Source organism: Amblyraja radiata, chromosome 22 (genome assembly GCF_010909765.2).
Source record: "Amblyraja radiata isolate CabotCenter1 chromosome 22, sAmbRad1.1.pri, whole genome shotgun sequence".
In the NCBI taxonomy this organism is placed as follows: Eukaryota; Metazoa; Chordata; class Chondrichthyes; order Rajiformes; family Rajidae; genus Amblyraja; species Amblyraja radiata.
The window spans coordinates 32,171,911-32,197,475 of NC_045977.1; the positions used below are offsets into that span (position 1 = coordinate 32,171,911).

A 25,565-nucleotide genomic window follows, 5' to 3' on the forward strand; every position below is an offset into this window, starting at 1 on the left:
ATGTGCTCTGTTGGGCATTTAAACATAAAATGAGATAAATAGAATGAGAAATTTTTGTGAGAAAATAAAATAAAATGCCGGCAAGATGGTGGCTCTTGCGTACGGGCTCGGTGGGCTGTTCTGTATATTCTATACTAACCGGGGGATTGTACAATGATAGTTTTGCTGAGCTGCATGCAAAAGATGTATTTCACTATCCCTGGTACACATGACATTCAAGCAACCATTGAACCACTGACATGACTGAACACAAATTTCAAGCCAGCATTGTTTGGGGTCATTGTTCTTGGTCGGATAACTTGCGGTCTTCACTCCTAACCTTGGCTATCTAGGACATGGCTGCATAGCATATGAAATCATCGGAAGGAGAGAGGAAACTGGAGAGGTGCAGGCTTTGGGAGCCAGAAGAGATGAAATATCACCAAAAGAAATCTGCACCACTACCCAATGAAAAGCATCACCTTCTGTTTGGCAGGTTCAGGAACAAAGATACCAGAGACAATCACACTGAAAAATAATAGATCAAAGATCAATATCCTTATTTATTTTTTTTAAGATTGTGTATGAATGAATTTTCTCACCTGTCTGAAAATTAGATCCAGTACTACCGGGCTGTGGAAATTATCATTTGGATAAAACACCTGGAACATGAAAAAAAGTGGCTATGAGTTGGTTCTGATATCACAGGTATATAAAACCCTTACCTATGTGTTTTCAGACGTATTGGGGCCTATTGATCATAGACACATAGAAAAAATAGGTGCAGGAGTAGGCCATTCGGCACTTCGAACCAGCACCGCCATTCAATATGATCATGGCTGATCATCTAAAATCAGTACCCCGTTCCTGCTTTTTCCCCATATCAATAGACAATAGACAGTAGGTGCAGGAGTAGGCCATTCGGCCCTTCGAGCCAGCACCGCCATTCAATGTGATCATGGCTGATCATCCCCAATCAGTACCCCGTTCCTGCCTTCTCCCCATATCCGCCGACTCCGCTATTTTTAAGAGCCCTATCTAGCTCTCTCTTGAAAGCATCCAGAGAATCTGCCTCCACCACCCTCTGAGGCAGAGAATTCCACAGACTCACCACTCTCTGTGAGAAAATGTGTTTCCTCGTCTCCGTTCTAAATGGCCTACTCCATATTCTTAAACTGTGGCCCCTGGTTCTGGACTCCCCCAACATCGGGAACATGTTTCCTGCCTCTACCGCGTCTAAGCCCTTCGAGCCAGCACCATCCCTTGATTCCTTTAGCCCTAAGAACTAAATCTAACTCTCTCTTGAAAACATCCAGTGAATTGGCCTCCACTGCCTTCTGTGGCAGATAATTCCATAGATTCACAACTCTATGGGTGAAAAGGTTTTTCCTCATCTGTCCTAAATGGTCTACCCCTTATTCTTAAACCGTAACCCTGGTTCTGGACTCCCCCGACATCGGACACATTTTTCCTGCATCTAGCCTGTCCAATCCTTTAAGAATTTTATATGTTTCTATAAGATCCCCTCTCATCCTCCTAAATTCCAGTGAATACAAGCCCAGTCGCACATTCTTTCATCACATGTCAGTCCCGCCATCCCGGGAATTTACCTGGTGAACCTACTCTGCACTCCCTCAATAGCAATAATGTTCTTCCTCAAATTAGAAGTACAAAATTGCACACAATACTCCAGGTGTGGTCTCAACTGGACCCTTTACAACTGCAGTAGGACCTCCTTGCTCCTAAACTCAAATCCTCTTGCAATGAAGGCCAATATGCCATTAGCTTTCTTCACTGCCTACTGTACTTGCATACTAACTTTCAGTGACTGATGTACAAGCACACCCAGGTCTCGGTGCATCTCCCATTTTCCCAATCTGACACCATTCAGATGTTCTTGCCACCAAACCTCACATTTATCCATATTATACTGCATCTGCCATGCATCTGCCTACACACCCAACCTGTCCAAGTCACCCTGCAGCCTCATAGCATCCTCCTCGCAGCTCACACTGCCACCCAGCTTTGTGTCATCTGCAAACTTGGAGATGTCACATTTAATTCCCTCATCTAAATCGTTAATATATACATATTGTAAATAACTGGAGTCCCAGCACCTAGCCTTACGGCACCCCACTAGTCATTGCCTGCCTTTCTGAAAAGGACCCATTAATTCCTACTCTTTGCTTCCTGTCTGCCAACAAGTTCTCTATCCATGTCAATACCCTAACCCCAATACCAGGTGCTCTAATTTTGCACACTAATCTCTTGTGTGGGACCTTGTCAAAGGCTTTTTGAAAGTCAGATCCATTGGCTCTTCCTTATCCATTCTACTTGTTACATCCTCAAAAAATACCAGAAGATTAGTCAAGCATGATTTCCAGTTAATAAATCCATGCTGACTTTGACTGATCCTGTCACTGCTTTCCAAATGCGCTGTTATAATATCTTTAACAATGGACTTAAGCATCTTCCCCACTACCGATGTAAGGCTAACTGGTCTATAATTCCCCGTTTTCTCTCTCCTTTCTTAAAAAGTCGGGTTTCATTGGCTACCCTCCAGTGCACAGGAACTGATTCAGAGTCGAGAGAACTTTGGAAAATGGTCACCAATGCAACCACGATATCTGGGGCCACCTCTTGGAGTACTCTGGGATCCCATGCATCTTAATTTTCTGGATCGCTTTACCATGAAATACTTTATCAAATGCCTTTCTAAAATTACTGTAGACTAGAACCATTGCCCTACCCTCATCAATTACCTTTGTCACCTCCTCAGAAAACTCAATGAAGTTCGTCAGACGTGACCTGCTGTGGAATAAACCATGCTGACTGTACCTATTAGTCCATTCCCTTCCAAATGCGAGTAAATCCTAACCCAAAGAATCCTCTCCAATAGCTTGCCAACCATGGGAATAAGGCTCACTGGTTTATAATTTCCTGGATTATTTCTGCTTCCTTTCTTAAAGAAAGAAACAACATTGGCTACTCTCCACTTATTGCCTATCGCTAGAGAAGATCTAAGGATCTTTGTCAAGGTCTTTGCAATCTCCACTCCTGCTTCTCTCAATAACCTGGGATAGATTCCATCAGGCCCCAGGGATTTATCCATCTTAATGCTCTGTAAGAGTCCCAATACCTCCTCCTCCTTGATCTCAAACTGCCCTTTTTATATGTGTATACCCCCATATGGGAATACTAACATGTTAGGGCAGTTTGTGGTCACGCAAAAAATACCTCTGGGAAGACCTTTAAAGTAACTTCTCGTTCTCATCACATTTCATGAGTGCTCGTACCTCTTTACGGGCACAGATATTCCAGGACACGTTGCTGTAGGTGTAGCAGGCTTCACAAGGCTGCCTGTGTAGTTGAGTCTGGATTCTCTCATCGTTTCCTGTCAGCTCTCTGGATATTGAGGCTGCAAAGTACAAAATGGCAGAAATAATTTAAAAAAATTCATCTTCACGTCGCTTCAGTGCATCACTTCACGCCCATATTTCATGACTTTCTCAAGTGTAGGTGGAGAAGCATGGTGACCAACATTAGTTCACAGCAATATTGTACAAGCGTGAGACATTCTCTCTTTAAATAGTCTGACAGTCTATAACATTCAACTGATCTGCTATCCTAAAATATACTAATGTACTTAGATTCTGTGGGATGCCTTGTGGTGCTTTATTATAAATCACTAAAACTGACAGATACGGTGGAAGTTTTGCCTGTGATCTGCTCTCATGGCAACCCCTTCCCAAGGTTCATGAGTAATCACTATGTAGTTAGAACCACCACCTCTTTACTCAATCCACGAGGCACCCCTCCCCTGTCTGTGGAAAAGCCTGTGATTCCCATACTGGCTTGGTCAGTGATCTCAGCCCCCACAAAACTGGAATGGAGGAAAGTCACCGTAGATCCTGAGAGCCGTCTCAGAGAAGAGTAAGAGCATTTCAACTCTCAGTTTTGACATTAGTGGTGTATTGAAATAAAGAGACAAACTTGACAGAATTCGACTCTTTATGCAGTTGATAGCCCTCCAAACAGGCTCATTTCAACCAGCAAAGACCATTTTAACATCAATGCTTGCGTTTACCACAGCCCAATAACTTCAATTTTTCGACAGAAAGAAACTTCCAAAAGCACTTTTGTCACCACCATCTGAGTTATGGTGATCGTGTAATTATTGCTGCAGTTACAGCTTTTATCAGGTTTTAAACTAGAACAATTTCCTATTTTCATGAAAAACTGCAATTGTAGTCTCCATCTGCCAACATTATCACCAACATCGAGTGTCCACCAGTCCCTGCTCAAAGATTACTGAACACCCACTCTAAGAAATGCACTTTGGCAAATTATAAAAGCTGCCCAGAAACATTATTTCCCCCTTAATTATGTAAAATAACTTTGAGTTCTGATTCTGGTAAAAATTCGGTCCTTGTTTACTGATATTGTGGGTATTTCATATGTCAAATTCTTCATTTTTTTTAACATTTAAACTGAATATTTTATGTTTTCCTGTATTGTTGAGATGTCCCTTGTATTCTGCAATTAAACTTGGAAAACTCAGACTTATAGTGGTAATGCCTTACCAACCAGAGTGGAGAGGGTTCCACTATTATCCTAAAATGTCCCTTCCATCAACTGAATTAATTCGCAGGAAATTATTGATAAAATCAGTCTATTATCCAGACTCAAATTGCTGATTCCTCTCTGAATTGATAATGACAAGCAGATGGCTGGAAGAGACAAGACTGATTCCACGCACACAACTCATGCATATCTACTCTCTGCATTTTTCTGGTGAAATTATTCTGCTTATTTTGGAATAGGTTATTATATGACAATGATGATACTTTATTGTCACATGTATCTTGGTACAGTGAAATTATTTATTTTTGCATACAATCCAGTAAAATCATACAGCAGACCTCACCTCGGCAGTATACAAAGAGGCACCACTTTTCTGGCTCCGACAGAGTTACAAAACGTTAATCGAACAGTCTTATCTTCTCTCAGTGGCAAGCCCAGGCCTGCCACCGCACATGTTCTCGCTGCCCACCCCCCCCCTCCCCCCAGGGCAGGTCCCTCTTCATTCCCCACGGCCCACCACCAAGTCGGCGCCCCATCGAGTCCCATGGATTCTGAACATATGAAAGACATTGCATTGCCAGTCTGGACAAGACATTTTGCAAAAATTCAGAGCGTGAAAGAGAGTCACAAAATAATTATTTATTTTTAAGAGAGAACTGCAGATGCTGGAAAAATCGAAGGTAGATAAAAAAAGCTGGTGAAACTCAGTGGGTGTCACTCACAAAATAATTATGTTTCGCTGTAGCTTAATTTGAGTTTGATAATAGACTGATTTTATCAATAATTTCCTGAGAAATAATTAGTTGATGGAAGGGACATTTTCGGATAGGAGAGGAATATGTTTCGATTTTTCTGTATGTTCTATTTTACATTTCCCTATTCAGTTTTTCACTTTCCTCTTTGCTTCCCTCTCTCTATTCTTTTATTTAAGCTTCTTACTTTTCATTTGTTTTTGATTAGCTAGAATTTTGTCAAAGGCGCCCAGTAACAGTGTATTTTTGGAGGTAGACAAAAGTGCTGGAGAAACTCAGCGGGTGCAGCAGCATCTATGGAGCGAAGGTAATAGGCAACGTTTCGGGCCGAAACCCTTCTTCAGACTGTTTTTGGAAGGACTGGTCATGACCTGAACTGGAGGATAGGTGCTTGTTGTGAATTGGAAAAGGGAGGAATGTAAAAAGCCTACATCGACTCTCAAAACACAAAGATGGTGGCGCGCACAGTAGCAGCGGCTCGAAGCTCTCCCTTTCGGTGCTTTTTTTGTGTGTTTTTGTTTGTATGTCTGTTTGACAATGTTACGTTTTGTCGTGCGAATCTCACCTTCAGCCGACAGGATCTTCTGATTATCGGATTACAGTGTAAACAGGCAGTTAAGTGTGTTTTTCTGCATTCACGCAACATACCGGAGGAGATAGCCAGGACACCGGGCTCTCCGTGGATTGTTGTCGGCCCCAGCAAACGCCGGAGACGGAGGAGGCACAGGAAGCAAAAGCGTGGTCGCCGGTCCGGACTACTCGCTAGGCTAAGGCAACAAACACATAAACCACCGCTACCCAGCATCATTCTCACCAACGCCAGATCTATCACCAACAAAATGGACGAACTAAGACTACAGGTCGCCGCAAATAAATTCATCGCGGACAGTTGCATTCTGCTAATAACAGAGACGTGGCTACACGCACTTGTACCGGACGGAGCCATTGAGCTAGCAGGCCGCACAGCATTTCGCTGGGATAGAAACAAAGACTCCGGTAAGAGCAAAGGAGGGGGATTATGCATCTACGTTCACAACAACTGGTGCACAAATACCACAATCATAGACAGACACTGTTCTGCTGATTTGGAGTACCTGATAGTTAGATGCAGGCCTTTCTACCTTCCACGTGAGTTTACCGTGGTCATAGTTACAGCTGTGTAAATCCCACCGGATGCTAATGCTAGCATAGCCCTAGGCTACCTCCATTGCACTCTCAGCAAACAAGAGAACACCTACCCCAAAGCAGCCCATATCATAGCTGGTGATTTCAATCACGCAGACTTAAAATCAGTTCTCCCCAAGTTTGAACAACACATCAAATGTGCAACCAGGGGAGAAAATACATTAGACAAGGCCTACTCAAACATCAAGAAGGGGTTTAGAGCCACACCATTACCACACTTAGGCCAGTCGGATCACCTATCCATTCACTTAGTACCAGCATACACCCCCCTCAGGAGAAAAGCTCAACCCACCACCAGGACTGTTAAAACTTGGCCTGAAGGAGCTTCCTCACAGCTACAGGACTGCTTTGAAAGGACAAACTGGGACATTTTTGGAAATCAGGACTTGGAGGAGTACACATCCACGGTACTCTTTTACATCCAGAACTGTGTTGACAACGTCACCATCGACAAACTCATCCGGGTGTACCCCAACCAGAAGCCGTGGATGACAAAAGAGGTCCAAACTCTCCTCAAGGACCGCAACACCGCCTTCAGGTCTGGCGACAGAGCCCTGTACAGCGCTGCTAGAGCCAACCTGAAGAAAGGCATCAGGGATGCCAAAGCGGCCCACAAGAGGAAGATAGAGGACCACTTTAACAACAACGATCCATGGCGGGTGTGGCAGGGCATCCAGCAGATCACCAACTACAAGCCCAGCAACAGCACGACGGCCAACGGCGACGCCTCACTGGCAGAGGAGCTGAACTGCTTCTTTGCTCGCTTCGAGGCAGAACCAGAAGAGTTCATCACCATTCTCCCACCAGCCCCTAACAACAACAACTACACCCTCACTGTGCAGGAGCATGAAGTGAGGCGGGTGCTCAGGGAGGTGAACCCGAGGAAGGCTGCCGGCCCGGATGGCGTGACAGGAAGGGTTCTGAAGGAATGTGCAGACCAGCTCTCCGAGGTCTTCACGAAAATCTTCAACCTGTCCCTGTCCAAATCCATCATCCCACTGTGCCTGAAGTCTGCCACAATCATCCCACCACCAAAAAAGCCTGTTATCAGCGGCCTTAACGACTACCGACCGGTCGCTCTCACACCAGTCATCATGAAGTGTTTCGAGAGGCTGGTCCAGCAGCACATCAAAGCCAGCCTCCCGCCCACCTTCCATCCACACCAGTTTGCCTACAGAGCAAATAGGTCCACTGAGGATGCCATCGCCACTGCTCTTCACACTGCACTTACCCACCTCAAACACCAGGGGAGCTATGTGAGGATGCTTTTCATTTACTTTAGCTCCGCCTTCAATACCATCATCCCCAGCAGACTGGTCACCAAACTCATGGATTTAGGACTCTCCCAACCCATCTGCCTCTGGATCAAGGACTTTCTGTCTAACCGCCCCCAGACCGTCAGACTGGGCCATCACCTCTCCACCCCCATCACACTCAGCACCGGCTCCCCACAGGGCTGTGTGTTGAGTCCCCTCCTCTACGCCCTCTACACCCACGATTGTGCCCCCGCCCACTCCACCAACACCATCGTCAAGTTTGCGGACGACACGACTGTGGTTGGACGTATCTCAGGAGGAGATGAGACAGCCTACAGGGAGGAAGTCCAAAGACTGGCAGCGTGGTGTTCAGACAACAACCTCATCCTAAACACCACAAAAACAAAGGAAATTATCATAGACTTCCGTAAGAACAGTGCAGCCCCCAAACCCCTATTCATCAATGGGGACTGTGTGGAAAGGGTCTCAGACTTCAGATTCCTGGGCACACAAATTACGGAGGATCTCTCCTGGACTACAAACACCACCACAGCAGTCAAGAAGGCCCAGCAGCGACTCTACTTTCTGAGGATCCTCAGGAAAAACAACCTGGAGAAGAAGCTGCTGGTGTCCTTCTACTGCTGCTCCATCGAGAGTGTGTTGGCGTACTGTATAACCACATGGTATGCCAGCTGCTCTGCAGCGGACAGGAGAGCCCTTCAAAGGGTCATCAACACCGCACAAAAAATCACTGGCTGCCCACTGCCCTCCCTGAAGGACATCTTCAGCTCTCGCTGCCTTGGCAGGGCAGCCAACATCCTGAAGGACCCTTCCCACCCTGGACACAACCTGTTCCACCTGCTGCCCTCTGGCAGACGGTACAGGTCTTTCAAAACTCACACAAACAGACTCAGAGACAGCTTCTACCCCATAGCCATACGTGAACTTAACAATGCAAAATAAGAAATAACACTCACATTCAACTGAATGGTTCTACCTCAGCTGCTATTGTTATTTATCTGTAATTTTTTTTTAATATGTATATATTTTTATCTTTTCTTATATATTTAAAATTGCTCTTGTGAATCGCACCGTGGGATTGACTTTTAAATTTCGTTGTACCATGTGCAATGACAATAAAGAGATTCATTCATTCATTCATTCATTCATTCAAGCTCGTTCTGCTATTTTGTGAGATATTGGCTGAAAAATATTTATTCGTCATGTTTCCTTTACCTTTAAAATCATTATCCAGCAATATCTCTAAAACTCAGTCATACAGTATCTAATTAATTGCAGACTGTCACCTATTTAGGAAGGGTTAAGCATTAAAATGGGCTCCCTAACATCCACCCTGAAAAGCCCAAGTTGAATTTTAAAGACATGCATCGTTCTTAACAGCATTTCCTCAACAAGGGAAAATTAATTCTATCCATTTCTACAAAAATCTTAAACACTGAAGACAGATCACCCCTTAGTCCTCTATATTTAAAGTAAGCAAAGTTCAATCTATGAAATTAATTTGTGTGATATAACGCAAGGAATACTAAGGTAAATATCCACAATTATATTGGGAAAGCACCCCCCCTTGTGTGCTGTTCTGATTCCCATCACTGGCAGACAGGCCAAGAGAAGCCAGCATCAACAACACAAACAATGCCTGGTTGCTGGAAGACACCGGCACCCTGGACAGAGCTTCACATTGAGCTGAGGCCAGATCTGTATCCAATCAGCTGTTATTGCATTGGCACATCTGAACCTCCTCAGCCTCCTCCTTAAAAACCAAGGGAAGGAGGGAAGGAGGGAAAGAGGGGAGGAGGGAAGGAGGGAAAGAGGGGAGGAGGGCTGGAGGGCTCAATACTGGCTGTGTTCCCTGCTTGCAGGTTTGGAGGAAGACTAAGCCACCGGGGAAAACCTGAGATCTCCAGCGTCTCCTCTTTGAGACCAAGATTAAGCTGCCGGGCAAGCCTGAGACAGCCAGCGTCTCCTTTAAGGCCAAGACTGAGAGGCCGGGGCAAGCCAGCGACTGCCTTTGCCTCCTCCCCTGCCTAACGTTAATGAGGGACTGCACCCACATATGGAGTGCAAAGAATGAGCTGCCAGGATAAGCCTGAGGCTCCTGGTATGTCCTATGATGTATGCAGTGAACCACTGTGACAGGTCTGAGTCTGCCACTGTCTTCTCTTCAAGATCAAGATTGAGCTTCCATGACAAGCCCAAGATCGCCAAGGCTCCTCACCGACACACTAATGACAAGTGACAGCGCCCCCATGTGGGCCCAGACCTTCTCGTCATTATTGCCATTCATCATAAATAAACCATGTCACCCTACTGCGAGTATTGGTGTAGTCATTGCAGACCCGGCATCATCTCCAACACCACAACTTGTACATGTAATAATTGAACGTGACATTTAGGTTTGATAAAATACATTAGAATATAACATATATTTTCTTTGCATGGCTTTTATTAATAGAGAATCTAGTACAACAAATTTGATGTGGTTTATTAAATCTGAAAAATACTTTACTGCAGGTAGAATCACTATATTACTTCATATCTTCCAAGAAATAAGCCTGACACAACTCTGATTGGCAACTGATTGGATTAGCAATTGATTATATGTTACCTCGTAGATCAAGTCCACAGGCTCTAGCCAGAAATGTAAGGTTTTGGACCGGATAATAAATCCAGAAATGTGTCACAATAAATTATAGGAAATTAAGAACAATGTTTATTTTATCAAAGCCGTATATTACCCAGTAAACAGGGTTGTGGTCCACTACTAACCTCCTGAGAATATAGGATGCCTGGAAGAGACTGCTGGCATTGGGCGGGTGCTGGCTTTCATTGCTGAGCCACCAACTGGCTTCACCATGGCGACGGTTTCATTAGAGCTCTTTTTTAACGGTGCAGGTTGTGGTTTCTGTTTTGATGAAGTACAAACAACAAGAAAGGATTTTATTTGCTTCAATTCCCTTTCTCCATCAGAATCATCACTTGCTCTGATTAGGTTTTCACACTGGCACGGCTTTCCTCACTACCCTACTAGCACCAGGACGTGTTCAAATCTGTTTTGTTACTGAGGAGGTGGATGATTGGGATAAAGGGGGATAGTGTAATGGAGAGTGAAGCAGGTAAAATGTAGAGGGAGCTGTGAGAAGGGATAGGGATTAGTAGGTACGCTCTGGCCAAAATAGGTTTATTATGTTTATTATGACTTCAACATCACGAAAAAGACAATTATTCTTTGATCATTTATAACCGACCTAGAGAAGCGGGTGATAGGCTGCCCTCTTGCTTGTGGCTGTGTAACTGGAGTGTTGTTGGATAGGGAGTTTTAACATTTAACCTCAGAGATACTGAAGGAAGAGCAATATATTTCCAAGCCAGGATATTACAGGTGTCAGAGGTTATGGGGAGAAGGCAGGAGAATGGGGTTAGGAGGGAGAGATAGATCAGCCATGATTGAACGGCAGAGCAGACTTGATGGGCCGAATGGCCTAATTCTGCTCCTATCACTTATAATCTTATGATATTGTGCAGTGTGCACAGGAACTTGAAGCTGGTGGAGTTCCCCTGATGTTGTTCCCCTTGTGTTTCTAGGTAATAGAGGTAATGGGTTTGGGAGGTGCTGTTGAAGACGTCTTGGCCAGTTGTAATGCATGTTGTAGATGGTACACACTGCAGTGACTATGTACTGCTAGTGAAATAAGTGAATGTTTAGGTTTGAAGATTAAGTACAGATCAAGATGGCTGGTTTGTCCTGGATGGTGTCTTGATCATTAAGTATTATTGCAGTTGCTCTTTTTGAGGCAATTCATGAATATTCTGACAAGCCTTGCACATGAAAGGCTTTTGGGAGTTAATTCACCCATTTCAGGACCTGTTCTCCCAATATCCAAACTTATGAGCTGGTTCTGATAAATCTTTGTTTAATAGTGACCCCTGGAATGTTGATGATGGGGAACTCAATGGTAATGCCAGTGAGAATCAAGAAGAGGTGCTTTGCTGCTCGCATTTGCATGGTGTAAACGTTACTTTCCAGTTATCATGCCTGAATGTTGTACCTGTCGCACACCTCCAGATTTAGGGACAGTTTCTTCCCAGCTGTTATCAGGTAACTGAATCACCCCACCACAACCAGGGAGCAGTCCTGAACTATTATCTACCTCATTGGTGACCCCCGGACTATCCTTGATCAGACTTTGCTGGCTTTACCTTGCAATAAACATTATTCCCTTATCATGTATCAATACACTGTAAATGGCTCGATTGTAATCATGTATTGTCTTTCATCTGACTGGATCACACGCAACAAAAGCTTTTCACTGAACCTCGGTACACGTGACAATAAACTAAACTGTAACTGCCTTGCTTCATAATTGCATACACAGATTGTTTCATACCTTGTACCTTGTACCTTTCCGAAGAGTCCACCAGGGACTATACTGGAAGTTGGACAATTTTATACTGGACAATTTTTACACTCTTCAAGCCAATTAACCTACAAAACCTGTACATCTTTGGAATGTGGGAGGAAACCGAAGATCTCGGAGAAAACCTACTCAGGTCACGGGGAGAACGTACAAACTCCGTACAGACAGCGCCCGTAGTCGGGATCGTACCCGGGTCTCCGGCGCTGCATTTTTGCTGTAAGGCCGTTGCGCCACTGTGACTGCTTCATTATCTGAGGAATTTTAAAAATAAACGAACAAAGATCCTCCCACAGTGATGTGCTGAGATTGAATAATTAGCCTCTGACAAGAATTCATTTTGTGCAATTTATGATTTCAGCCTGGAGAGAAACATTATCCCACTGATTTCAAAGTTATTGATACTCATTGATGTCTAAACCTGGTTAAAATGCTGCCTTGATGTGAAGATCAGTCATTCTCACGTTATGTTTGGAATTAAGATTATTTTGAAGACATATAATGCCGGATATTCCTATCATAATCCAGATTGTGCATTGGTGAGCAGATGATTGGTAATTAGGGCTTGACAGCAAGTTGAAAACAGAAGCTGCATCCTTCATACTGTCAAGAAAGCCATGATGTTCCTTCCATAATCAATCCAAATCCAGGAGAGTTTCACCTCTGCTGATGCCCAGGTAACACTATTCCTTTCTGGTAGAATCAGCATCCGCTGGCTTGGCACATTGCAGAGATGCCAGGGCTCATATTGTAGCAGAAATAAGATCTTTCCTGAAACAGCCTAACTTCTAAGCCATGCACAATGCCACGAACAATGCCCTGCTATCCATTTTCCAGTCTTTTATCTATGTATGAATTCAAACACCATTGAAGAACAACAAAAAGCAACTTATGACTTAAGACTAAAAAGCCAATTAGTCAACAATCACTAGAACGAGTCTCAGCCATTTGACCCTTAAGTCTTTGTGCAAATTCTGTTTTGCAGCAGGAGAATATTTTACACATTTTATAGACAAAACGTGGACCCGAACTTGATACGACAACAATGAAAGATTGACTAAGCTCAAATCTCTGGCATATGCTTCCTGGTATCTTAGCCACTTGTTCATGGAAAATATTTCTGCCCTCACTCTCAACAAAGGACAAGAAATATCAATGAATCACAAAGCAAAAAGAGCGAGGTAATTCACTCATTTACACAACCTATTTTAATCTGTTTTTATATCTGTAATATGAATTTGCCATGGAATCCATTTCCTTGTTAAAATTTAAAAAAGACAGCTGCTGTGGAATAAAGATCTGGAAAGTGACTGCATTTGATTAGTTGCCTTACCTGGGATACATACTGTGTTTTCTGTCCTTTCAAGATAGACATGGCCTCTTCATGGGGATCTGTCCTCCTGGTGAAAATCTTACCACCTTCTTTCCTAATGAGGGAAACAAGTATTCAACCTTATCCAAATACCAATCTCATCAAGATCTCCGGACATGTTTCATATTTCCTTTGGCAAAACTACAGATTATTTTAGAACTTAGACAATTTGGGGGTAAGTTATTACAAATAATTAATCCATAGCCTATCTGTCTGTGCAGAATCTGAATAGACCGAACTGGGTTCAATTTTGACTTCAGCTATTGTGTGTGGAGAATTTGCTTGTTCTCCTTGTGAATGTGTGTAATTCATCCAGATGTCTCAGTGTCATCCTGAATCATGAAGATTGAAAGCTTAATTGGCCACTATAATTGCCCTACAGTGAGTGGCAGAATCAGGGAAATTGATGAGAATGTTAGAAGAATAAAATAAGAGGGATTAAAGATGTGAATTGGTGGTGATGGGCTCCGTGGTCTGAAGGGCCTATTTCTATGCTGTGAACCCTCCCTGACTCTAAACCCTGATGTGTTTATTTAATTGCATCAAGTAAAACAAATCTCCTTCCGAACGTTCTTCCCTTTAAAAGCTCTGTCAACTGAACTAAAGTGGAAAGACTTGTTCCTTATAGGCATTCTTCTTAATAACCTGGATGACTGTGCAAACCTACATTGTTGTGCCATATGACACAGGCCAGCAACTGAAGCTTCATGCATAATGTAGGGATGTAGGCAGCCAGTGCTACTTGCAAGCCGGCATATGCCAACAATTAACAGTGCCATATCACATCCACACTTGGACAAATGTTTTGTTCAGCTCTACCTGATTGGTCCAGCTTGCTTGCGAATTGCTGGCTGCTCGTATTGCTTTATAATGTCCTTGATGTTGTGTGTGGGCTCTGGAAGGTGCCCTGAATTCAACATCATGTGTCGAACGGGGTCTTGTGTTGCAACATTGAGTTTGGGTGTTTGGGAAGCTCCTGAATTATAGAGAAAGGATGAATGCAAAAAACGTGTGTGGTATTACTTGTAAAACAGTTTAATAACAAGAATGATGCAATATTACAAGACTCTAAATTGTGGTGTTATGATCTTACATTTATAATTCAGCATTTATGGATTCCCTGCCCTGAGAGACGGAATCACTGAAAGGTTTTAATTGGGTCTAAAGATAGACACAAAATAACTCAGTGGATCAGGCAGCGTCTCTGGAGAAAATGTGATATTTTGGATCGAGGCCCTTCATCAGACTATATTATTATTTAAGAAACCTCAATGAAGTAATTTTAACATCATCTGTCCAGTAAGTTTAATACAATAGAGAATAAACATCATGTATTCCTTTTCTCCAGGGATGCCGCCTGGCCTGCTGAGTTACTCCAGCATTTTGTGTCTATCTTCAGTGTAAACCAGCATCTGCAGTTCCTTCTTACACATTAATTGGGTGCATTTTGTTTGCCATTTCTAATGATAGAGACAGAACCTTAGAAACAATTCTAGTTCACAATGGTAAAGAATCAGGGCATGACACAGAAAGGGGAACTGGTTCTAGAAAGAGATAAACTGGACTTCCCTTGCTATCAACTGTTGGCTGTATGGAATTCATCCTGCTATGCAAATTCTCCCTCAACTAAACTGTCTGACAGGGTCAGTGTCACTGTAATTGGCAGGGGCCCAGTTCCCTGTCCCAGTTCATGGCTCCAAATCACAGTTCCAACGCTCACCGTGGCCCAGGTGTCCTGGTAAACATCCCAGGTTTGATTATCATCTTCAATAAATGAATGATTCTGGAATGACTGTTGCAGATTGGATCAAATATAAGCACTCTGATTAAGAATGGAGCGAGTGCGAAGATGGGGAAGTAATAACATGTTGGTGTTTGGAAAAATGCTGGAATCTACAGAAAATAATATGATGTCAAGCCACTTAAAAATAATGACATGAATGGGCAAAGTCAACTGATTTATAATAGGGAAATCATATTTGAGTAAAGTACTGGAGTCCTTTGATGTGTATAGTAGAGTAGAGAAGGAGGAATCTAGTGGATGTGATGTGTTTGGATCTTCAGAAGACTCTCGACAATTTACAAAGCAGAAGTTTGATTAATAAGGTTTTAGTAAATGGAACTAGGATGATATACTGGTGTAGAATGGATGCTGGTTTACAGATAAAAAAATATTAACATACAGGTCCTTCTCAGGCTGAGACTACTGAGTATCAGAGGACTCAGTGCCGGGGCCCCAATTATTCATAATCTAATCGACAAGTGGGCTGAGGGGACAAAATATAACATTTCCAAAATTGCTGAAGACACAAAGCTAAGTGGGAATGACAGTCATCAAGGGAATATAGAATATACAAATGGAGTAAAATGTTTTTAAAAATGAGGTTATCCATTTCAGTAGAAGAATTGGGAATATTGAGTACCTTTTTTGATGGTAAGAGAATGGGAAATATAGAAGTTCAAAAATCGATGTACACACGTCACAGAAAGTTGACGTACAGTAGGTGCAGCATTTAAGAAGGCAACAATTAGATAGGGCCTACATCGGTGAGACCAAGCGTAGGCTTGGCGATCACTTCGCCCAACACCTCAGCTCGGTTTGTAATAACCAACCTGATCTCCCGGTGGCTCAGCACTTCAACTCCACCTCCCATTCCGAATCAGACCTTTCTGTCATGGGCCTCCTCCATGGCCAGAGTGAGGCCCACCGTAAATTGGAGGAGCAGCACCTCATATTTCGCTTGGGCAGTTTACACCCCAGCGGTATGAACGTTGGCTTCTCCAATTTCAGGTAGTCCTTGCTTTCTCCTCCCCTTCCCAGCTCTCCCTCAGCCCACAATCTCCGCCTCTTCCTTTCTTCTTCACGCACCCCTACCCTCACATCAGTCTGAAGAAGGGTCTCGACCCGAAACGCTGCCTATTTCCTTCGCTCCATAGATGCTGTCTCACCCGCTGAGTTTCTCCAGCATTTTTGTCTACCTAGGGCCTTGATGAGATCATATCTGAAGTATTCCCTACAATTTTGTTCTCCTTAGCAACAGCTGCCTCGCCAACAGTCTGTCTGTCCTTTCTACTTTTTTGTTATTTTTAGTATGTGTTAAAAAGTACGTTTTACTGTTCCTTGGTTTGTTTTATGTGGGGGGTGGCAGTTGGGGGAAATGTATTTTCAATCTCTTACCTCGACGGAGATGCGATTTTTTTCCATATCGTATCTCCATCCCCACTAACATCGTGGAGTTGGCGGCCTTTCCTGGAGACCGACGGGCGCTCCAAGCCACAGGAGTCTTTGCCGGGGATTGAAGCTCCAACCGCGGGGCCTGTGGACTTTAACATCGTGAAGCCCGCGGTCTCTGGTAAGAAGAGGCCGACTCGGGAGCTCCATGCCGCATAGTGAGTTTTAACCACTCCGACGCAGGAGTTTCAATCACCCTGACGGGGTCCTCGATCGTCGACTGCGGGGGCTTTGATCGCCCTGACTGCGGATGGTTTGACTGCCTCGACCGCGGGAGAACAAGAGGAAGAAGATCGAACTTTATTGCCTTCCATCACAGTGAGGAATGTGGAATCCACTGTCATGGATGTTTATGTTAACTTTTAAGTGGTTGTGTGTCTTGTGGCTTTTCACTTAATATGGCTGTATGGTAACTCAAATTTCACTGTACCTTAATTGGTACATGTGACAATAAACTGACCTTGAAACCTTAAAAGGAGATAAATGTGCTGTCGATGTTGAATAATGAAGTGGACCAGAGGGTGAAACTCATTATCCTATTTCATGTTCTTGTGCCCTTTCATTTCACTTCACACCATCCTGATGCTCCCATTAAGCCCCAACTCAAACCACCCTTCAGTCACTGTACCTTGCTCCCAGCTCACAGCAAATCTTCACAATGCTCAAGTTGATGCTCTGATCCATTTCCTTACCCAGTGCTTCTGTTGCACTCAATCTGACGATGGGTCTCCACCTGAAACATCACCGAGCCACGTTCTCCGGCGATGCTGCCTGACCCGCTGAGTTACTCCATCACTTTGTGTCCCTTTTGTATCTTAAAATTAAGTTGTGATCACCGTTCTCCAAGTGCTCGCTCACTAAAATACCTCACCAAGCTAGTTTTCCAATACAAGGTCCAGTATGGTTCCCTCCTCGAGAAGGATTATCCATAGAGGCTAGACACCAAATGCTGCAGTAACTCAGTGGGTCAGGCCGCATCTCTGGAGAAAAGGAATAGGTGACGTTTCTGGTCGAGATCCTTTTTCAAGGAACCCTCTTGCATCCACTCACAAATTCTGCCCTGTCTAAGCTTCTTGCACGAAGAATGTCCCAGTCAACAATGGGGAAATGTAAGTCCCCTACTACGACAAGCCTGTTGCCTTCACATCTATCCATAATCTGTCTATATACCTATTCCACTATCTCTCGCTGTCTTCTGGGAGGCCTACACCATAAAACCATCAGAGTGCTCGCACTTTTCTTATTTTTGAACTCCACCCATATTATCCCCGTGGATGAACCCTCCAGTATGTCCTCTCTGAGTGCAGCTGTGACATCTTTCAATCTCATCTATTCATCCAGATTATAGTTTTCTATTTGTTGTGGAAATAACTACACCTCCATCCATGGCACAGGTTACTGTTTCAGGTACCGCGTTTTACCTGCTGTAGTTACCACTAATCATTTACATCAGATCCAGACATCTAATACCATAGATCTTCTTGCCGGTCTACTTTATAATGAAGCTAATTACGATGTCCATTAAAAGTGGGCACTTAGGTTCATGTGCTGAGGAAGACTTACTGGGTGTGATGACAGCTGGCTTTCCTTTGGCAGCATGGTGGGAGATCTCTGGCTGGACAAAATCTTTATTGGCAGCATTTGTCTGTAACACATTTCGAGGCAATAATTTAATATTCCAACTGCAATATCATACATAACCTATCTAAAGTAAACTAATACAAAACCATTGCTCTATTTGTGTGATGGTGACGGCACACTGGCTGTATTTCCACCTCATTCAGAGCCGTGGGTATGTGTCCGACCTCATAGATCTTGAGAAACATAATCCGAGCAAATACTCCTGGGCAGCATTAAGAAACACTACACAGTTGGAGGGCAATAACCAGGGAGTGTCACACTGTTGGAAGGTAGCACCAAGATAATTCCAGACGATTGTAAGGGCAGCACCTGAGAGACCATTGCACTGTTGGAGATGTAGCACTGAGGGATTTATGCCCTGCATGGGAGGAAGAGCTGACTAGGTGCTGCACTGAGGGGCGGTTGCTTCATCAATGTTTTACTGTGGCTGGTCAGATATGGTGCAATGAGACCTAGACTGTGGAACAGCATCCCCCTTCCCATCAGAACTGCCCCCTCCATCTACTCCTTTAAGTCAAGACTAAAATCTTATCTATACTCCCAAGCCTTTCCTGACGTCCACTGAGCGAGGGCTATATGTAGTTTGTTTGTTTATACTATTCTTATAACAAATGTAAAGCACTTTGGCCAACGAGAGTTGTTTTTTTAAATGTGCTATATAAATAAATGTGACTTGACTTGATGTCTTGATGTCCCGTTCATTCTCTTTGATGGGTGTAAGTGATGCCATTCCCATTTTTATGAAAATGTGTTATTCCCAATGTTCCAAGCCAATATTTACATCACAGCCAAACCATCACCAAAACAGATTATGCGGCCATTATCACTTTGCTGTTTATGGGTGTCGCTGTGTAAACATTGTCTGCCACATTACCGACCACATTGAGTAAACCAGAAATGCTTTGTTGACTGTCAATTGAGGGCATCCTCCTATTTCCCAACCCCCCTGACACCCAATTGCATCTTTTGGAGATGCACCTTTACAACATGCTTTTGCATCTTCTTGCACCTGCTTACATAATCCGAAACAAGGCAAGTATTTATATTATTTTACATAATATGGCTTCCATAAGTCAGTTTACCAGTTGTATTCTCCGAATACATTCCTTCTCTGTACCATGTCGGAAGGCAGTCATGTGGTTAGGTAGCAGTAACAGTGAAACCTGAGTTCATCATGAGTAGTTTACAGGTGTTGCAGGGCACACATCGACCACTGGAAATCATTGAAACGGTGTCCAGTCATAATGGAGGCCATTGTTAATACAGCAGGCTTTGGAGAGCCTCCTTGCCTTGATACATTGATACAGGACTGCTCAGGAATGAGAATGAGTGAACCTTGCAATTCAGATGAAATTTCTAATTGGCTTTTATTTTTCATTAAATTGTTGCATCGTTAAGAAACAAATATATTAAATTTCTAGGAAAAGGGGCAGCACAGAGGCACAGTGGTAGAGTTACTGCCTTAGAGTGCCAGGCTGTAAATTGTCCTTAGGTACACAAAATTGCTGGGGAAACTCAGCGGGTGCAGCAGCATCTATGGAGCGAAGGAAATAGGCGACGTTTCGGGCCGAAACCCTTCTTCAGATTGATGGGGGGTGGGGGGGGGGAAAGAAAGAAGGAAAAGGGGAGGAGGAGGAGGAGCCCGAGGGTGGGCGGATGGGAGGGTGGGAGGAGACAGCTAGAGGGTTAAGGAAGGGGAGGAGACAGCAAGGGCTAGCCAAATTGGGAGAATTCAATGTTAATGCCATAAGGACGCAAGGTCCCCAGACGGAATATGAGGTGCTGTTCCTCCAATTTCCGCTGTTGCTCACTCTGGCAATGGAGGAGACCCAGGACAGAGAGGTCGGATTGGGAATGGGAGGGGGAGTTGAAGTGCTGAGCCACCGGGAGGTCAGGTAGGTTATTGCGGACTGAGCGGAGGTGTTCGGCTAAACGGTCGCCCAACCTACGCTTGGTCTCACCGATGTAAATCAGCTGACATCTAGAGCAGCGGATGCAGTAGATGAGGTTGGAGGAGATACAGGTGAACCTTTGTCGCACCTGGAACGACTGCTTGGGACCTTGAATGGAGTCGAATTGTCCTTAGTGTGTTGGGAGTGGATGTGTAACTAAGGTGTACGGGTGATCCATGGTCAGCGTGGACTGTGGGCGAAAGGCCTGTTTCCATGATGTGTCTCTAAACTAAACTAAACTAACACCATGGAAAATCATTCTAGGCTAAAGTACTGATAGCTCTTGGTTCAACAAGAACAGTAACGTACTGTACATTCAGAATCCAATGCACATTCACATGATGGCTTATTACATTTAAGAAGGCATTGGCTAGTGAGAAGATTTGAGGAATATAAAGAAAGCCTGAAAAAACTACAGCAGGGAACTTGGAGGGCCAAAAAGGACCATGAAATACACATGGCAATAACATTGGTAATAACAATAATGCAATGACGAGAGGAAGTGAGATTACAGACAGGAAAATATTTGGACGACATTGACACCCACTGTAGATTTTACAGGAGGTTTCAGTTCAGATCTCCCAATGACATCTCTATACACTTCTGACACATTATCTGCTTTCTCAGAGTAATGATGTTAATGTGTGAAATATCTTATTCTGAAGTCCAGCAGTTTGTCACACCCAAGAAGTAGTGTTCATTTGCACACATCAATTTTCTGTGTAAAATTAGTGCTCCTACCTGTGGAGGAAGGCCCATTTTCTGGTTGGGTGACTTTTGGTTGCTGGTAGTGGGTTTCATGGCAGTGCTGTGGTTGTGGTTCAGGCTTGGATTGTGGTTCAGCATGGCATCTGGGGGGCTGGCACTTGTCATTTGCTGTTGGAGAGCCATGGCCTGCATGGTCATTTGCTGGGCCTGTTCGTCAATCACATATACATCTTTTTAATCATAAAGTCAGCATTTGGATGGGACTAAAAGTGGGACTCTAGTTTGTTACAAATGTTCAGTATAGTCCAGTTAAACCATTGGCATGTTTCAGTAATAACACTGAATCAGAACTCTAGGTGTTCATTTTCATGAACACTCCTCATGCAATATAGCTTTGTGGAAATGCTTTGTTGTGAGCCCATTCTGCAAGAGTAAAATGATATTGTGGCTACAAGAACAAGGCAATGATCAATAGCAGGAAATATGGGTATTCTTCATTGGAGACACATGGACTGAAATTATCACCTGCAGTATTCAAACAACCGATGATCAGTTTCACAATGGGTTGACCATTAAATCACTGACCATTAGGAGTCCTGATCTCTTCTAGTTTTTACATTGTTCAATGTTACCAACTATTAAGATGGATACACTGGAACTTACCAGAAGGTAAGCTTGCTGGTTAATGAAATCTTGCTGCTGGGCATTTATTTGAGGCAGATCATAGCCTGGAAAACAAAATTAAAGAACGGCAGTACTAATTAAATTACAAACAAGCACCTTTTCCATTTAGAAACGAGAACTGCAGATACTGGCTTATACCAAAGGCGGACACAAATTGCTGGAGTAACTCAGTGGGTCTGAAGTGTGTCTTTAAAATCTGAAGAAGGGTCCTGACCCATCTTATTCCTCCAGGGATGATGCCTGACCTGCTGATTTACTCCAGCACGTGTGTCTACATTTTCCTTCCGTGGAATTACTTTGTATTTTCTTGTCTTTCCTTTATGTCCAGTTTTCCTACAGTAGAAACCTGGGAAGGTTAATAGGTCTAGGAGTGGTAATTGGGCTGGATTCTGTTATCAGCAAAAGGTTCTGTGTCCAGTGATAGAAACATAGAAACATAGAAACATAGAAAATAGGTGCAGGAGTAGGCCATTCGGCCCTTCGAGCCTGCACCGCCATTCAATATGATCATGGCTGATCATCCAGCTCAGTATCCCATACCTGCCTTCTCTCCATACCCCCTGATCCCTTTAGCCACAAGGGGCACATCTAACTCCCTCTTAAATATAGCCAATGAACTGGCCTCAACTACCTTCTGTGGCAGAGAATTCCACAGATTCACCACTCTCTGTGTAAAAAATGATTTTCTCATCTCAGTCCTAAAAGACTTCCCTCTTATCCTTAAACTGTGACCCCTTGTTCTGGACTTCCCCAACATCGGGAATAATCTTCCTGCATCTAGCCTGTCCAACCCCTTAAGAATTTTGTAAGTTTCTATAAGATCCCCCCTCAATCTTCTAAATTCTAGCGTGTACAAGCTGAGTCTATCCAGTCTTTCTTCATATGAAAGTCCTGCCATCCCAGGAATCAGTCTGGTGAACCTTCTCTGTACTCCCTCTATGGCAAGAATGTCTTTCCTCAGATTAGGAGACCAAAACTGTACGCAATACTCCAGGTGTGGTCTCACCAAGACCCTGTACAACTGCAGTAGAACCTCCCTGCTCCTATACTCAAATCCTTTTGCTATGAATGCTAACATACCATTTGCTTTCTTCACTGCCTGCTCCACCTGCATGCCTACTTTCAATGACTGGTGTACCATGACACCCAGGTCTCGTTGCATCTCTCCTTTTCCTAATCGGCCACCATTCAGATAATAGTCTACTTTCCTGTTTTTGCCACCAAAGTGGCAAAAACTTTTACATTTGAATATGTTGGGTATAAATTGGGAGATGGGAATAAGGCAGTTGGGAAAGGGTAGTTTCCTCCACAGCAACAGGAAAATCTCTGGGAAAGAGCTCTGGCTATTTTTCCTTGCTTCCTGATTAAGCAAATTCATTGATGTTGCAAACCTGTCTGAGATTGGTATCATTGTGAGTGGTGGTCTTAGTTATAGTGCAAGTGTTATAGTTTCACTCTGATACCGATGAAAAGAGTGCGTAACAAAAGTTTTAACAGAAAGCATCACACAAATAACACTGCCAATACTGACGCTGTTGGGCTCCTGGCCTCTTGGCAAGTCCCTGATGACCCAGCTGAGTTCCGTCTCCATTGCCAGGTCCTACTTTTCCGCCTCCTTTCATTCTGTTTGACACTAAGGAAGTTCGCTCCAAATCCAAAAATGGAAAGAAACAACAAAGTACTTTAAATCAAAACCTGCCGCATGAATAATTCCCACCGCAGAACTCAACACAGAGGTACAAATTTGATATGTACTTTGTCAACAACTTAACTAAATTTTAGAACTATTCTCAATTTAAATGCTTTGGGAGCTGCATTAACACATTGGATTAATGTCCCTTTCCATGTCATTAATCCAATAAATATAATGGCATCCTTTAATCATTTGAGCTCATTTGAAAACCTCCAAGATTACTGATGCAACCCAAATATCATCAGAACACTGGTATAACCCAACATCCTACAGAGTACAAGAGTAACTTGAAATCTCACAAGAGTACTGGGGTTAACCTTGCTATCCTCCAGACCAACACAAACACCTCCAAAATACTGGGGTCACAGAAATACACTCCAGAACGCTGGGGTAATGCAGCCTGCAATAAATTGGGATTTCCCAAATTTCTTGCAGAATACAGCAATAGATAGACTTCCAGAACATTTGAGTGTACAAAAGTATGGGGCAGCTTGAAAATAATTTAGAATTGCTGTTGTGAAGGTTTGGGTCAAACATCACTGTCCATCTCTTAAAGAATTTTCTAAAGCTTTGCTGTCCTTGCAAAACCAGTTTATCCATCTATCCTTCGAGAATTTGTCTCTCATCCAATTCTTACTATTAAAGAAAAGATAACAAAGTTGACTTTGCTAGAAGCGCAATTCCAGGTTCTTTGAGATAAAATTCCCTTTAAGCTTAAATCTAGTGGGAGGATTTCTAGGATTGTGTCACAATCACCTTACAGGTTAATTGTGGCTTCTGAAAATTATCTTCATATCCATCATCAAAAAATTATTACTTGTTCGAAAAAAGTGTCTAATCTGACTGATGCGTATCTTTTTAGAACATTGCCTGACTTTCCTTACCCCGTTTTCATAAGATAAAACAGGATCAAACAAGCTATCAAGATAGCGATCAAGTCCTTTTTGAGACCGCCGTTCATTGAAGGCATCGGAATCTATTAAAGAAAGGAAATAAAATAATCAAAAACAATTGCTTCAAGAACAATAACTACAAGAACAATAATTGTTATGAGTAATAATCACTAAAAGCAGTAATCACTAAATCACCATGAGTAACAATCACAAGTATAATAATATCGAGCATCATTCACCTCAGCAAAGATGAGTAATAGTTACAACAATAATTGTTACTATGAATTACGCTTCCGTAAATACAGTACCACACTTTCATGTAACTCGCATTCAGATAACGTAGATAAAGCAATCTCACCTCGCCTAATGGATCCAGTGGGATATCTCTCCGAATCTGGCACAAAGACAGGTGCCTGGGTGACAGGGGGCGAGGGAATATCTTCATCCGAGTCAAAACCATGGCCAAAAACACTACCCAGGAATAAAGGCGTTACTGAATGGACATCCACAAATGTTAATCCGTCCCAGCAGCAATCCGAGACCTTACTTTCCCAGGCACAGCTACAATTCTAATTATAATTCAACACTGGAACATTTAAAGGAATCACTCAAAACATTTTCTGTTTGTTTTGCAGCCCATCTGACAGTATTTTATATATTCCATTATGGACAATAATACTAATACTAAATACGAGTGTTGATATTAAAACTGCGTGGAAAATTGAAGGCACTACAGAAGATTTAATAGGAACCTGAAGGGCACCTTTTTCACTCAGAGAGTGGTGAATATATGGAACAAGCAGCCAGAGGAGGTAGTTGAAGCAGATACTATAACAGCATTTAAAAAATTTGGAGAGGTACATGGACAGGAAAGGTTTAGAGGAATATGGGCCAAATATGGGCAAGTTGGACTAGCTTAGATGCGACATCTTCATTAGCATGGAAGAGTTGGGCTTAAGAGCCTGTTTCAACAGGTATGACTATGATTATAAGAGTTGCTATGTCATTACGTTCATTGGGCGCAGAACTCAGTGGAGACTCAGTACATCCTATTATAGAAACTCCCGAGATCTGTTGCCATTAAAATGAACATGGAAAATGTGTTCCCTGTACGCATATCTCAGCATTAAGGAAATTGAACTCCACCCATAATCTTGGAGAAGACAGTACTCATCATGGTGAGCCCAATAAATACTCA

General features: G+C 43.2%; 1 protein-coding gene across 1 annotated transcript in view; it reads right to left on the reverse strand.

Moving 5' to 3' along the window:
* myo15a (myosin XVA) overlaps positions 1-25,565 on the reverse strand; it is a 160,530-nt gene that overhangs the window by 54,592 nt on the left and 80,373 nt on the right. The window contains exons 33-43 of the mRNA XM_033040947.1: positions 24,726-24,838; positions 24,350-24,450; positions 23,313-23,427; positions 21,761-21,825; positions 21,131-21,304; positions 18,360-18,441; positions 14,384-14,540; positions 13,526-13,619; positions 10,547-10,682; positions 3,276-3,397; positions 582-641 (exon numbers count right to left, since the gene is read on the reverse strand). Of these exons, the coding sequence (XP_032896838.1) occupies positions 582-641; positions 3,276-3,397; positions 10,547-10,682; positions 13,526-13,619; positions 14,384-14,540; positions 18,360-18,441; positions 21,131-21,304; positions 21,761-21,825; positions 23,313-23,427; positions 24,350-24,450; positions 24,726-24,838 (1,219 nt within the window). The remainder of the gene's footprint in view (positions 1-581; positions 642-3,275; positions 3,398-10,546; positions 10,683-13,525; positions 13,620-14,383; positions 14,541-18,359; positions 18,442-21,130; positions 21,305-21,760; positions 21,826-23,312; positions 23,428-24,349; positions 24,451-24,725; positions 24,839-25,565) is intronic.